We start from the raw sequence: 16,777 nt of genomic DNA on the forward strand, positions 1-16,777 counted from the left end.
TTCGGAATTTAATGTTTTTTCTATTATTGTTTATATTGTAATTTAAGATTTATGCAAAACTTTAAACGAAACAAAAAAATTGTATATAAAAAATACACACATTTTCCTTTGACTTTTTATATTAATTATATATTACTTTATTATATATTATTATTATTATACTTTATATATATTCTTATTATATATGTATTACTTTTTATATTATATGTCTTAATGTTTTTTTAACAAATAAAAACATTTCTCAACTTAAAAACGTACTAAAAAGTCATTTATCACGCCTAAAGTTCTTATGACCGCTCTTCCTACGCGGCGGGACCACTGTGCGATGGTGGTGCAATCAGGCAGAGGCCAGTGCCGCAAAAGAAATTAAATGAAATGGAAGAAACAGAATAAATAAAATTCTCTAAAAATCAATGACGAATGGTGTGTAAAAGTCACCACGCGCCCATACACACTCACACATGTACGTTTTTATATTCATGCATACCGACAGACACATGTTTGATATAGTGACTCTTAGGCATTCGTTGAGGCGGGGTAGGCGGTATTGGTTGGTGGGCGTTGGCAGCGCGGGTGAATCGCGCCATGATTGCGCGACGAGTTTAAAGTCTCAAATGCTTACGCATATTTGTGTGCGTTTAGATACGTAGACATTAGGAATGTACATATGGGCCTATAATTGTAACTGCACACTTTTAATGCAAATGCAATACAGTGTGGCACAAAATGGCGAAATTGAAACATCCGTAGAATCAAATGTATCTACATACATACACGGCCAACTAATTAGCAACAGAGCCAGAGCCAATTAGTTTAATTACAATATTATAAATTTGAGTTGGCAATACTAACTAGTTCATATTAATTCAATTTGACTTACTTCTTAAAAATATTTTAATTTTTCGTATCAAATGTTTCCCAATAACTCAATATGGACTGTTAGTTACTAAAAACGTTGCTGTGACGGAATGGCTCTTAAAGACCATTTTCCAACATTTGTTTGCTAACTCACCAGTGTCTGTCCGAAGACGAAGGATTTGGGCCTGCACCTCCACCTTCAACCCCTACAACAGTTTCACTACAAGTCAATGCGTTCGCAAATAACACAGGCCGACAAAATTTAACCAACATTCAGACCCAGAAACCAGACTATATATTTCCGAAGGTTTATGATGCGCTGAATCCAAATCTGGCCTCAGAATTGCTCTATTAGTTTGAGTTTTCGAGATATCCTAACCTAAAAGTGCAAAAAACCCCATTTTTGCCCATATTTGAGGTTATGTAGCCTTGCAGATGTTTTCTTTCACCAAAATTAAAGGATGGCATCTTTAAATACAATCCTTCTTTTTTCAAATGGCGTTTTGTTTGCTCAAATATCATTTTTTTTCGCAGAGATATCGCATTTTGAAATTTTCATGTTTCGAAATTTTCCTACACCTGAAAATCGATTAAGATAGCATAGACATGATATATTCGATTACTAATTTTCTTGAATTGAGTCTTATTTTTCTTAAAATTTTGTCTCACACCATAAGTGTGCTGACTTACCACATCCCTACACTATCTAACCTTTGGGTACCGAGTCACACACAGCCCTAACCCCTAGAAACCACCCCTATCATACCGCGAGCAGGCTAACCCACATAACCGCAAGCAGGCTTTCCCACAAACTCCAAATTTACATACTATTAATCCATATATTTCAGGCCCTCAAACCCAAGAAAATTAGTAAGCGACTATATCATGTCTATGTTATCTTAATCGATTTTCAGGTGTAGGAAAATTTCGAAACATGAAAATTTCAAAATGCGATATCTCTGGGAAAAAAAATGATATTTGAGCAAACAAAACGCCATTTGAAAAAAGAAGGATTGTATTTAAAGATGCCATCCTTTAATTTTGGTGAAAGAAAACATCTGCAAGGCTACATAACCTCAAATATGGGCAAAAATGGGGTTTTTTGCACTTTTAGGTTAGGATATCTCGAAAACTCAAACTAATAAATTAATTTTAGTTATCAATCCGAATTTTGCATGGACAGAGAAGCAGATATTAGTTTAAATTATTTCGGATACTTTTCCTTGTAGACTAGTGTAATTACTGTTTGGTGCAGATTTTGGACTGAAGCGGCGCTATTAATTTACAATTAAGGTATAAGTAAAAATAGGAACCATTGCGTTAGAGCAGGGGTCTCAAAACTACGGCCCGCTAGTGGCATCCATCCGGCCCGCAACAGTTTAAGACTAGTGTCATCATTTCAATATCAGAATCAAAAGGATTTTGAAAAAGCTTAATTTCATTCGCAATGGCATGAAAGTCTGAGAAACGACTATCGAAATTATTGTTCAAAGTACTTAAAGTTTTGACTGCAAAATCGTCGGGAAATTCAGTCTTTGTAGTGTTGTGAATAGCTGAAATAGATATGACGTAGTATAGTACATAGTAGCACTACTTGCTACTAGATGCCTGTTTGCTTAGGTGTGCAGAAAAATTAAAATTGTTTGGGCCGTTGGAACATTCCGAAAAAATTATCATGGCCCTAGGGTTTCAAAGTTGCGAGACCCCTGGCCCTAAGGCTTCAAAGTGTGAAGACCCCTGCGTTAGAGGTTAACAAAAATGATGTTAATGCTGATAACAGTGGTACTAAACACGCAACAGTTAAAATATTATGTATATGTAATATTATATAAAAATTAGTGTCCAAAATAAAATATGTTAGACTAGTCATTAACACTTGCGGTATTTCATATTGAATAATAAGCAAACTTCACTCTGCCAATTCCGTGATTGAGTGGGCTTGCAAGGATTGCGAAGTGGTGTAAAAATATCAACACGTACTTTCCATAAACGAGTCCCTTTGATATGGGGCATTAACAACTGACCTGGGCTAACAAAATTGACCAACCTGCATGTCGTTGTTAATTAGCTGACCGTAGCTGTATGAATATACAATTCCATAGACACTTACGGACAGAGATGGTAGGAATTTTTTCATTTTTCTTTCTTTTTTTGTTTGCTACAACTACACGTATTTGATTTGTTAATATGTGGTAGACAACAGACGACAGCCGTCACCGCATGGCTATATTCAGACACAGTTGCTATGGTAAATAGTGCGGTTAGCTAAAAGCGATATGCAGACGGAATAAATATCAGGCAATATTTATCAAAAATTTTTGTTTTGTTTTTGCAAAGTTAAAGAAAAAACAAAAGACATTTTACTATTTACAATTTTATTACTATTTACTTATGCTGCTTAGGTGAGGTAAGTGAGGGGAATAAATAAAGGAAAGAGTCATGCATTCACAGTAAGGAAGTAGCAACGGAAATATGTACATTGCGATTCACAAGAGCACATAATCGTCTCTTTTTCCTGTTAACAGGTGAATAAAAGTAATTTTTAAAATTTTAACCATTTACTTTGAAAGTGGTGATGAAAAAAATGACATAATTACTTATAGTATATGTAATTAGTGCTTTTATTTACCAACCAATGGCAGTATAGTCAGAAAGAAATTGTTCATGAATATCAATCGAGTATTAATAGAATATATCAATCATAGATATAATCAATATAGAATTGATAGAATGATCCAAAGAGTTTTAGTGATTTATTAAGTGCTTAGTTTGGTATATATGTATTAGGGCGGGTCGATTTAAAAATCACTCATTGCTCTGTGAAAATCGTATTTTAGGGATCAAAATAAGAAACTTTACCGAAGGAACCATACCTCTAAAACGAATTCTGATGTCCCCTAATTTGGGTCGAACTTTTGGGTAGGGGCAAATTTTGAAAAATCCCACTTTGACCCATTTAGAGTGCTCCAATCGAGTCCAAATGTATGACCGACCCCCACTAACTTTGGACGGCCGATCCACCCATACCAGTGGCACACCCCCTGGAACTCCCCTGGATGGTTCCCCATACAATCATTTCAAAATATCACCATTTTTGGCCTTTACATGAAAAAATCAGCTAAATGGCTATGTTTTTTTCTTTATTTTTATTTATTTATAATAATATGTATTTTTTAATGTAAAAATTAATTTAAATGAGTTATAGAAGAGAAACTAAAAAGTTCGACCCAAAATCTGGGACACCAGAATTCGTTTTAGAGGTATGGTTCCTTCGGCAAAGTTTCTTATTTTGATCCCTAGAATAGGGTATTTCGTTCATGGGGGTTTCGAACATGTGTACTTCCGAATGGAAGTCACGCACCAACTTATTCGTCTACGGCGGCCGCCTCTTAAAATATTGTACTTAAAATTTTATCGCAAAATGACAGCAGTTTAAGAATAGAAAATCATGTTTTAAGAAATATTGATTTTTTAGTGCATCGTTTTAGAGAACTAATCTGAAAATCTATAGTTAAATCTTTAATTCGAAAAAAATGGTTTCGAGAAAAACGCCTTTAAAACTTCTAAAGATGTTTACATACACATAGACACTTCGTGATTTACGAATTCTTGATATTTTTGATATGGAAGAAAATGTGTACGACGGTTAAAACGAATATTTGGACACTTTAAACTAGCAGAATATTATACCAAAACTGAAATCCATATGGTCATGGTCCGATTTAATTCAAAATTTGAGATTGATACCTGTGATATAATGTTTTTGCAGAAATTGCAAAGAAATGCTATGCTAGACCTAACATTTATGTCCATGCTAGACCTACTATACGAATAAGATTGCACTCTCCAATTTCTTGTTTCGTCACCTCAAATTTGTTAAAGTTTTTTTTTATACTTTTTTCCCCCAAATTTCAAATGGTCTTCAGCAGTTTTCTACTTTGTATACATATGTACATCAGGGTGATTCTCCAATAAAATTGGCTGTTCTTCAACCTGAATCATTAAATTTACTACATTAATATTATTACAAATTTTATCAGCGGAAAATAATGAGATTTTGACTTTTTTAGGAGCTAGATTTAAGGAAAATTTTAATAAAATAGCTGAATATCAACCGAATGAGACTGCTAAGGGATCATTGGAAAGCTATCTTGTCACCTTTTTCGCAAATATCAGCAAACCTCCGTTGCCGTTGGATGCCGTTGCTAAAAGTTTGTAAAGATTTTTATGCTCAAACTCTTATATCACCTGATTTAATTTGTTTTGCATTTTTAACACGTTTGCGGACGTGCTGCAGCATTTAAATTCTAGCGCCAAGTTTTGTTCATTTAATTTCATGTAACCTTAAGTTTTTGTAATTAATATAGATTTCAATGTAATGACCACTTGATTCATTAAGTACTTTCATAAAACAGTTAAAATACGATGTTCTTTCTACTCTTATAAAATATGTATAATCAGATTTTGCATATTACAACTAGTTTCAAAAATAATTGCCTGTTTATTTTTGCAGCTCCCTGATTTTTATTGTCCGCGAACGTGTTAAACATACATTTTTGTATAGTACTTAATCACTAATTTTTTTGTAAGAGCTCTATTTTTGGCGAGACTTTCAAATCGGCCCAGCGGAAGTCTTGAAATATAATTAATTTTATAATTCCGATGAAAAAACCGTAGCAAGTTTTTAGTGAGAAGTGATGCATCCTAATGTACGTACATATATCTGATACTACCTTTTGCTTTTATAGACTAAAACTTCGAGTATACATTACATTGTTGTATGCACATGAATGGAGAGCTTAAACTGTAGTTTGTCTGCCAAAGCAAAATGGCAAAGTTTTGCTATCTTTAATGGGAAAAAGAATTTTTCAGCTAGTTTGTATGTAGTTTGTAAGTAGCAAAACTCTGACGAGTTTACTTTGGCACATCTGTCTTATGTTCCATCCTTTTTTTCATTTTTGGTTTTCATTCATGCGTCCACTGAGCGAAATTCCGCCAGATAAGCTTGTTATTTTGTACCCCTAAGCTTTTGAGCAAGACACACCCATTTCGGGTAGCAAAGTTGTCGTATGCTGGTCATTGCTCCAGATATAAGTTTTACAGTATTTGATATGCAATTTTGCAGCATTAAGTGAGGAGTGACACATTAATTAAAAAATAACAAAATAATTTTGTGATAGCATGACTAGGAACGAAAAAGAATAGGTAGGTACTTCAACAATATTGTGGCGTAAGTTAAAAGCTTCATAAAAAATTTATAAAAAATAACAATTCGTATTTCTATATATTATTTACAGTTATGTGAAAAATAATAAGGACAGTTGTATTCACCGTTTTTTGTGTTTACGAATTCATGTAAAATGAAAGAATTTGTACTAAAAGAGAGTTGTATAGCAAAGCTTGTAAACGACATTGAGAAATCCCGCTACAATTTGTGTGTCTTTTTCCTTCGTTTAGATAACAAATTATTTTCTTTAAGAAGTGCGCGATTTCTGCTGTGAAAAATAATAAGGACAGTTTTTCGTTTTGGTAAAAATACAATACTAAAAATTAGAGAGACTTGTTTTTTAAGTAAGTGCGTAAAACAAATTCACAGCTTCACATTAATTGCTAAATAAATTGCAATTTTATAACTTTTTAGGCAAATATGGGTAAAAATACGCACTGCGACCACGCTACTAGAAATAATATTAAAAATTTAAGTAAAAGCGGAAATTCGTACAGAAAAATTGCACAAATGCTCGGTATTTCAAAAACGATGGTCGAAAATGCTATTAAATGGATTCCCAAGGATGAAACCCGTGGTAGAAAACCAAAAATTACACCTACTATAAAGAGAAGTATTATTCGATGCGTAAAAAAAGATCCATTTATCACATCTAAACGAATAAAAAATGATTTAAACATTGACGTTGACACATCAACTATTCGAAAAACACTCATCGGTGAGGAATTGAGAGCCCGTAGTGCGAGAAAAGTACCATTGTTATCCAAAAAGAACATAAAACAAAGATTACAATTTGCTAAAAATCATATAAATTGGCCTAAAGGAAAATGGCGTAACATTCTGTGGTCCGATGAAACAAAAGTAAACTTGTTTTCTTCTGATAGAGGTGTCCACCATGTAAGAAGGCCTATCCATCAAGAATTCAATTCAAAATATACTTTGAAGACGGTCAAACACGGTGGTGGTAGCATCATGGTATGGGGGTCATTCTCTTATTATGGTGTGGGTCCTCTATATTGCATCCAGAACATAATGAAATCGGCTGATTACATTGAAATTTTGAAAAATACAATGCTGCCAATGAAAATATGCCACTCATATGGGATAATGACCCAAAACATACGGCAAAGTCCACAAAGAAGTGGTTCCAGGACAACAAAATCAATGTTTTAGAATGGCCAGCACAATCCCTTGATTTGAACCCCATAGAAAATTTGTGGAACGAAGTTAAGAGGACAATCAGGGGAGAGTGTCCATCAAGTTGCGATCAGCTTTGGAATCTTATTCAGGATGCGTGGAACGCAATACCGGTACATGTTTGTCAAAATTTGGTCGACTCAATGCCTAGAAGATGTGCCGCTGTTCTGGATAACAAAGGATCCGCAACAAAGTACTAATATGGCACTAAGGCTTTATGCAACAATATTCAGTTAAAATGTCTATTTAGTTTTATTTAAGTTATTTATAGCTTTAAGATTTCATGAAGTGTCCTTATACTATATAAATTCATATAAAATCACAAAAAAAGCAAAATATATTATAGGAATAGCAAAAATTTTGTTATTAATCTTTTTCCTACCGTTTACGAAAAAATAAATCGTTTAAACAAGAAAGAATTTTCGATTTTTTATTCGGTTGTAAATATAATGTAAGTTTGGGTAGGCACTATCCCTATTATTTTTCACATAACTATATACTCTAATAATCCAATTTAATATTTTTCTGGAACAGCAAACAATCAACCTAGGCCGTGCGTGCTATTTAGCACAATGATTACCATGGCCTTGGGTGATGACTTGGTCAAAGAAATCTTGCTGAATATTCTTATTTTGAGAGTGGCACCCCTAATTGTTTATTCTAATAAATCTATGATTTAGTTTTGTCCTAAAGGAATAATTCAAAAATCATTAAATCGCACTACTAGGTCTCATTTTAGTAGCGTCTGGTAACCATATCATCAAATCGGTTTTGAAAAATATCAACTTGTTGTCTTTATTGTTATATGCACCATGGCATACTCTTATTACTACAGCGCTCGTCGTTGAGGTTATGATTATGTGATTATATCAGCTTTTTCAAGGCAGAAATACAATCAATGATTTGCCATTATCTGCTACAGGGTGATCTTTCTAATAGCAGTCTTTTTATAATTTACTATTTCAAGCCCACCGTGGGTAGGGCACGTGGTAGCCCTGAATGGTAGTCATGTACATAGTGGCATAATTACGCCACAGGAAAATTCGCGTCAAACAATATTCGACAATTTAGCTTTTTTACTCATCCGTTTTTCAAAAATCAGTTCTCGTCGAGGAATCTATTATTTGTTTTTTTTTTTAGAAAAATCGGGCCAAATACGAAACTGTTGGCGTGAACACAGGGTCTATACCGGTATAGACCCAAGTGTCAACGCGAGTGTCGCCAAGTTTGACCAGCAGACCAGTAAGACCAAATACTTGTGACAGGTACGAAGGTGATGGGGATATTTCCCACCCCCAACACATATTCTGGAGTATTTCATAAATGTATTTCCTGAATGATAACCAAATCCAAATTATGCATGTCAATTCTATCACCTATCGGTGGTAAAAACTTTAACCTGAAAAAGTTTTTGTCTTCCAAATGGTATTTCTAGGGTGTCCAAATGCTTTATTAAAAAAAAGTATATGAAAATCGGCTAAGAAGTAAGAACACCTCAAAGTTAGAGGCGTTATTATGATTAACTGAAGGCAACGACTCAGGTGAGAGCAGAGCGTTTTTTATATTCTTTTGCGTTTTTCTCGAAACCACAGGTCTCAAAATGATGAGTATAAAAATCAAGCAATTTTCCAGTTAATTAACTTATTAAATAAAAACATGTTATTTAAAAAATATAATAATATTTAATTCAAGCATTTTAGAACATTTTTTTTTGTCAGAAAAGTGTTTTGATATTGGTTTGTTTCCTTTTCGCCTTTAAGACACTTTTTGCAGATTCAACTCAATTTCGACGAACAAGTAATTTATCAAGAGAATTCGTTGTTGTTGTTGTTCTAAAAGCATAAGTTTCCTCATGCTGCACTCCATGTGCTGCTGGAGTGACATTCCTTGGTCGAATATAAATCCGAGTCGTTCCGTTAACGTTGAACCACCGGTCGTGGGAACGCAAGAAAATTCGAATTTCCTTCGGTCCACACGATAACTTAGCCATAGACTATATAGTTTTTGCCACCGTTATCATATTATTTTCATTCGATCCTTAACGTAGCCAGTACAAAATAAAATACATACCCTATGTGTTCACTCTAAGGAATACTCAATGAAGGAAATTTTGTAATCACTCGATTAAGGAGTTCTGATAAGTCGGTGTTCATTCAACCCCGATGGCACTGCACTTCTATTCCGTAAAATATGTTTTTCCCAAAATGAATTGCTTCGTTCTATATATTATGTATCAAACTTTAAAGTCTTCATTTACTTGTGTCAGATAAAATAGAGATTCCTATGACGCCCACCATGAAAGAATGTCCTGAAAAAACTGTAACACTTACAAGTTTTTCTGTATTGTAAATATATGACTTTTGGAGTTGTTAGATGTACAACATGCAAATATGTAAATGTGAAAAAATTCGTCGTCTAATAGTTTTTGAGCCAATCCATTCCCCATATAAGTAGTTTCATATATAGTATATTTTTACCATATTGTATTTATAAGGTACCAATTTTAAATTTTATATTTCCCCCTCTATTTTTATTTATCTCTAATCTACCTTTTTGCTTCCATTGCGATAAAATCTAAACTAAATAACGGTTAAACTACTTAACTCTGGTACGTTTCATGTTTCTCACAAGTACAGCAATTCCTCTACACCTGTATAAGTAGAAAGTATAATAATTTCCTGTTACAAATAAATATTTTTGAATATCATTTTAAAAAAAACTTTAAACCTTATTCGCACTTATTATCACCCCATAACTGCGAATCCACCAGCTGTGCTTAAGCCAAATTTTAGTACGGTTGTTTTTTTATAATTAACTCAATTTTTTTATACGTTTTTTGTGGTAATTTATGCACGTTCGTGAGCGAGTGCCTCAATCAAAATCCAAACTGCGCTAACAACAGCTCTTTCTTTTGTTATTTTGCCGTGATAAGATTGGATTTATTTATTTGCTTTTGAATCTAACCCAATTTCGTAGGAGTGCCAGGTTCTCATTTGGCACTGCTTTTACTTTTTGCATTTTTTATTGCATATTTTGCTTTTGCTGGCAAGTTTGACCGCTTATTTTTCCCTTCACTGTTTAAAATATATTTTCTGTAACTGAATTTCGTTTTTGAGAATATACCTACACTCGTACGTTTTAGGTTGCATATTTACTAGGGGCGGCTCAGATATACATACATACTTAGGTATTTAATAAATGCAAAGTATAGTTTTATATTTTTATTTATTATTTTCCAATGTAATCCCGTTTAAGTGAAACATAATATTCACATTTTGAATTTCATTAATACCTGTTTTCCACTGAAAATATATTTTAAGATCTTTTAAATTTGAAAATAGGAAAAGTTACTGGGTGACAGTGTCGGACTGTAGGCTGGGTGTTGATTTCTGTGAATCTTGTAACTTTGAAGACATCTGTCACAACCCGAATAGGGTGAACGAGCGCATTCTTTTACACTCTTCTGGGTTGCTTAACGAGGCAAGTAGGCAAATAGGCAAGCAATGAATTAGCACAATTAACCCAGAAAATAGCAGCCACAATTTGAACACCGACTGCTCAACTTTGAATTTCTGTGGTGGCTTTTATTCTCTATTAATCCTCTGCATCGATTCTTGTTTGCACTCCGGATCATACGAGCGCAGGTTTTATCAACGGCCGCTATGTGACCGAGGATTCTATCAAATCACTCTGACACTACTGCAAACAATCTTTACCTCTATATGTTTGTCGATCGGTGTAAGCATTCGCGACATCCAGCGTGCACCAATTTGTTTTTTTTTACGTGTAAAGTTCTCTGATGTTCGTGCAGAAGTTCTCTGATTCATTCTTTACAAATCTCTGGATCTTCTGTTATTTGCTATAATTTAATTTTTCGATCGGCGAGCACTAATTTGTCAAATTCTTGGACATGTTCTTCAGCCAGTACCGTCGTGAAACGAACCGGAAAGCGTAAATCGCACACACTTAATAATGTCCCTGGTAGTCCGTCAGCGTGTGAGGCTAAATTGGGCTTATGAAGTTCTGAAGACTCGGTCAAAATGCAATACACATTTGCCTGAGGAATGTCCCATTCCTTTCATAGAAAATTCCTTAATAGGTTTAATAAAATCTCACACCTGACCGATGTTTTCTGGTTCCACTATGTGGTATTTGATCTGCTCTATTGAAATCGTTTATGCCTCTCATATGTTCGCGTTCAGGAAATACAAACCTTAAGCATTTGGTACATTCAGTAAAAAATTTGGGAAATTTAATACAAAAGTCAATCCCTGTCCTTGTTTTGAAACTCATTCACCTACCATACACAGCAGAAAACAAAATACAAACTCAGACGGTACAATACCTAATGTCATTTACATACATCAAGATGTCTTACTTATTTCACTTGTTAGTTTAGCTAAACAATTTTTGATTATGGCCATTAAAGTACATTCTTTTGAAAAGCGAAAACTTCATACAAAATCTCTGAAGAAATATTCAAGAATTTCTTATGTCGAATTTACTTAAGATAATTGACAGAGCTCAAGAAATAATCTCCCTTTTCTATGACCTCTTTTTTAAGTTTTTATATAAAAATAGCATTAAAAGAAGAATAAATAATTGATTTGACAAGAAATTAATTTACTCTCCTATTACTTACCATATTTCGGCAAGAAATTTTGACCGCTGCGAGATAATGGAAAGTTTTTAAGCGCATTTTTGGAACTTGGGGGAGTAAACTTAAATTAATGTTCTGTGTAACTCAAATTGAGATGAAATTGTACCAATTTGTACATTATTACTAAAATAATATGTATAAAAAGATTTTTAGAATTAAATATTTCTTATAGGAAAACTGTTTTTTTTTTAATATTAACTTTGTGTTTAATAGTATTTATCAATTCACCAACAATGCCACACGGCAACATTTGAAGGGTTCGATAGCAAATTCTAGAAGAAAAACTGCCAGTGAAAAGTAATTTCTTCTAAATTAACTAAATTAATTGACTGCCTAAAATTAAAAAAACAAAAACCTTAACCTTAACTTTTCGAAAAGAAGAGAGCAATTGAATTGAATTTACCTAACTTAATTTTGTTTCAGCGTTTTCGAAATTATTAGCTGATTTGGTTTTTTATTATTTCCTTTCAGGGCGACTGGTGGCTGGCACGCAGCAAGAAGACACGTCAAGAGGGTTATATACCATCAAATTATGTTGCCAAATTGAAATCTATAGAAGCTGAACCGTGAGTATATTTTTGCTTTTATTTAAGAATTAAAAAAAAAAAACCATCTGCTTATTTGCAAATTTGTTTATTTAATTTTAATAGAAAAAATAGTTAATTAATGTAAGAAAAAAAAATTTTACTAAAAACACTTTATACCATTCTCTTAACCTTGCCATACAGAGTTGTCTTAACAATATGTGATTGGAATTTTTAATAGCTATAAAATACTTGTAATACATATTTGAATCGAAAAAGCAGCATTCGTTGAGAAAACTCATACCGATGTTTGATGTATCGTGTAAAGTGCAATCAGAGTCTAGTGACTTAGGGCAATTATCTCTTGTCTGAGATCTCAATTTCAAGCTTTTATAATTTCTCTTTAACTGACATAAAATCTGAAATGTGTAGATCATTTTTAAAAAATGGCAGTCCTGGGCAAGTATTGGGTGTGAGATAGTTGCCAAGCAGCCGCAAAGTTGGAAAGTCGCGAGATTACTTTTCTACAATTGATTTCTGAACACAAGTAAAACTTCAAACCTATTGAACTATAATTCAACAAATGTTAACAAGACATAAAAAATATTGAAATAAACATTTAAATTAATGTTAAACTTATTTGACATTTTTACATATAACTTATTGTGTAATTTTTGTCCATGCAAATAATCTTTGCACTTACATACCATATATTACATATTTTACAAATATTTCGACCCTAGCACCATTTTACTAATATAATAAATTATTCCTTTGTATTAATATGCCTTCAGGGGTCTTGGCTGCATGCTGAAAATGTTCAGCTCATTAGGAAATTAATTTAGAATCAACTGCAAAAGATGTAAATGGCACATATGTATATTGGTATCATATCAAATAATACAAATGTTTGATTTTTTAGTATATATGTGCACACCTGTATTCACAATAAAAGCAGTGCGACATATTACAAAGTTTTGACTATTTATTTATTTATTTTCTATTTATTTATTTATTCTATTTATTTTTCATTTTTCAATTTTTTTTTTTTTTTTTTTTTTTTTTTTTTTTTTTTCGTATTATTACAATTCTTTTAAAACACTTAAAATATTATATTTTTACTAAAGTTCGTAATTACTTTATTAAGTTTAATTTGATTCGATTTAATTCAATCGTCGACATTTTTTCCATATGGCAGCACAAAATAAAAAGCTTTCTCTATGACACCATGCTGTTGCAATTCATGCCTAAATGTATGCAATAATTTTTATAGACATAAGCTATCCAATCGAGTCACTTATAAGCCATCCAAACAAACACATGCATACTAGTATGCATACGAAGTAAATGAAAACATACCAAATTATCACTCGGAGGAGCTTAAAATGCTTTAGACGTATAGTAATAATATCGCTGGGAAAATATATTTTATTGTATTAAGATTTGACATTTAGAACAGATCAACAATGGATAACTTTGCTTATTTGGATATTTTAAACAAAATTTAAAGCAAGGCGTTGGGATGCTAGGGTGATCAAATGAATACTGCTTTCAACAAGACAGCAACCTCAAGCACACGGCTCATAAAGTAAAGTTATGGAAACTTCCACAAACGCCTATTGAACATTTATGGGCGCTTCTGCAAAGAAATATATGGAAAATTGCACCAAATTATAAGAGGTATTGGAAGATGTTGTGTGGTAGAAATGGAAGAAGATTTCTGTCGCAGAGCTTACCAAAGTGGTAAACTCTATGCAAAATAGACGTGGAAATTGTTGAAACACCGTAGGTATCCTACAAGCTACTAAAAAGTATCATATTTTTGATAGTTTTTGAAAATTTTAATTTTTATAAATAAAATCTAATGAATTTAATGGCGTTATATTAATTAAAAATAAGAATATATCATTTCAAAACCTTAAAAACATTTTACATGTTACCTTTTCAACTACCCACAAAGGAGCGTAGGCTTATGACGCTAAGTGTATATGTGAAAAATGACATAATTTAAATGGGCAGTCGATTCATGAGTGCCTAATTGTTGAGAAGGTCGAGATATCGGTGTTGAAGGTTGTGCAGCAACACTTTGTACTACATACAGCAGCAATATTCTCAACAGACGGTTCAGTTTTTGGTCTGCCAGTCCTTTTTCTATACTTTTATACTTCTGGTTGTTCAAAATTCATAATTCAATTTTTTTCAATGTCGAAAAATCTTGTAACAATTCTGATCACGACTAAGTGTTAATAACCAGTTTTTATTAAGAATAATTCGATTTTCGTTAGTTAAGTGGCAAAATATTTATTTGTAAATACAGTAAAATGCCTCATAACCGGATGTCAAGCGCCACAGGAGTTTGGCCGGTCAAGAGAGCTAGCTGCCTGCTTATGGGAGACACAGAAGCTGTCGTTTATGTGATATGTAATGCATACATAAATATAAATCTCTATTAAAAACTCGTTTCCTAATTATCTTATCAATATTTTATTATTTGCTGCATTTAAATCCCAGAAACATCGTTTGTTGTTAAAATACAAGGGAAAGGCTCTTTGTATTTGCACAGTAGAGTTGGTCTTTAGCGATACTAATTTTGTTTTTTTAATTTCTTATTATCTCAGTGCAATGAAATTAATAAATTTCTACTCTAATTGTTTTTTTTTATTTTTATTTTTATTTTTTTGTGATGTTTTTGCAACCCGCGCTTACAACAAACATACATTCGTATAACTATAGGAACTTGAAAAGTTTAATCAACCTAATTACACAATTTAAAGGCAACGCCACACGTTCACGTTTGTCATTTAGTTACTGGCCGCCCCTGAATTTCAGTGGCAATTCATGCAAATTTTTTATGCTTTTATTTTTAATAATTTCGTTTCATTGTTGGGCCTTGCGAATAATTAACAGAAAAAATAAATGAAACCAAAATCGCCATTAAATGTGCTTTTTTAAAAGGTGCGAAGCTGCGGGAACAGTGGCTTATCGTAAATGTAGTCACTTAAGGGGGGAAACCGGTTTAGGAGGCCGAAATTTTGGTGTTTTTCGAGAATTTTTTGAACAAGGAAGGAATAATCAGAACTTTTTTTGAACATGGAGGGTATTTTACTCATATTTTTAAGTACACTTTAAAATTCTTTCAAGTCATTTCCGCCGGAAATAGTGGCGTTAGAGCGTGTTATCCATGGACGATCGCCATCCGAGTATCTTGCTAGTGGGCATTCCTGCAGTTGCAATTTTTCTCCGTAATCAACAACATTTTTTTTTTTCGTTAACAGCATGTTTCCGAAGAAGATGAACTTAATTGTGATAAAATAATATTGAAAATTGCATATCTTTGAGGCGCTTGAACACAATGTAATTTTTTCATACCATATTTTTTCATGTATTTTGCTTAAAAAAAAATAATATGTGTAATCCCAAAATTAGGTTCATATGGATTAGGATTGAATAAAGAATACTCCGAAAAAAATTTATAACGATTGGTCTATAACTTTTTGAGCTAGAGTGCCCACCAGTTGAAAAAAAAGTAGTTTCGAGAAAAACGTCGTTCTAACTAACGCGCGCTATGGTGCGGAACCGACGGGCAGTCACTTAAGTGCTCATAGAATCGGGAATTATGCGAATTTCGCTTTAAAATTTTTACCACATATTCTTGAGTAGTTATACTAACAATTTATGCAATAAAAAAAGTCGATTTTTTGATAAGTCTAAACTGGTTTCCCCCCTTAAGTTCCGTTCGGTGTACATATTAAGGTACCATTTTGAGAGATTATTTTGATGGAAATTCCTACTTTTGTGTACGAGTACACACAGTGGGTGAAACTGCAAAAAGTACAGATATTTTTTAGAGTGTTTTCAACGTTTCAGTTTTTTGCAATTTTTTTGCAGTTCTAGGTCTGTTGGTGTGGTGCAAGTTTTAACCCTTTCAATACGGATTTTTTTTAAGGGGAAAAAATATTTAACCATGAAAAGTTATTACTAGTGATCTAAATAGTAGGTCCTCTTCTATACATAAAGAAATTATTTCTAGGAATTTAGAAAATGTCCTGGGAAAACATTGTCCCACCCGTAATGAACACTCAGTAGATCTATAATTGTGCTACCATTTAACTATGACTGCAAAACTTGTGTAGAGAAAAATACAAAGTATAACGGTCATACGGAGCATAATTGATGGTATATCTCGTAAAAAACTGATGGGAAGAAAATACACAGCGATGCAAAGAAATATTTGGCATTTAGTAAAACGAAAACACTCATTGGGACGTATGTGTCCCGTTAGTATTGAAAGGGTTAAGTGAGTCTTCTATT

At 32.9% G+C, this 16,777-nt stretch overlaps 1 protein-coding gene across 5 annotated transcripts in view; it reads left to right on the forward strand.

The window, feature by feature from the left end:
• The window catches only part of LOC128867591 (tyrosine-protein kinase Src42A-like), an 82,182-nt gene that overhangs the window by 30,592 nt on the left and 34,813 nt on the right, over positions 1–16,777 (forward strand). For all 5 annotated transcript variants that reach the window (XM_054108958.1, XM_054108959.1, XM_054108960.1 and 2 more), the window contains exon 3: positions 12,414–12,508. In XM_054108958.1, coding sequence (XP_053964933.1) covers positions 12,414–12,508 — 95 coding nt within the window. The remainder of the gene's footprint in view (positions 1–12,413; positions 12,509–16,777) is intronic.

This window comes from Anastrepha ludens, chromosome 6 (genome assembly GCF_028408465.1).
Source record: "Anastrepha ludens isolate Willacy chromosome 6, idAnaLude1.1, whole genome shotgun sequence".
NCBI lineage: Eukaryota > Metazoa > Arthropoda > Insecta > Diptera > Tephritidae > Anastrepha > Anastrepha ludens.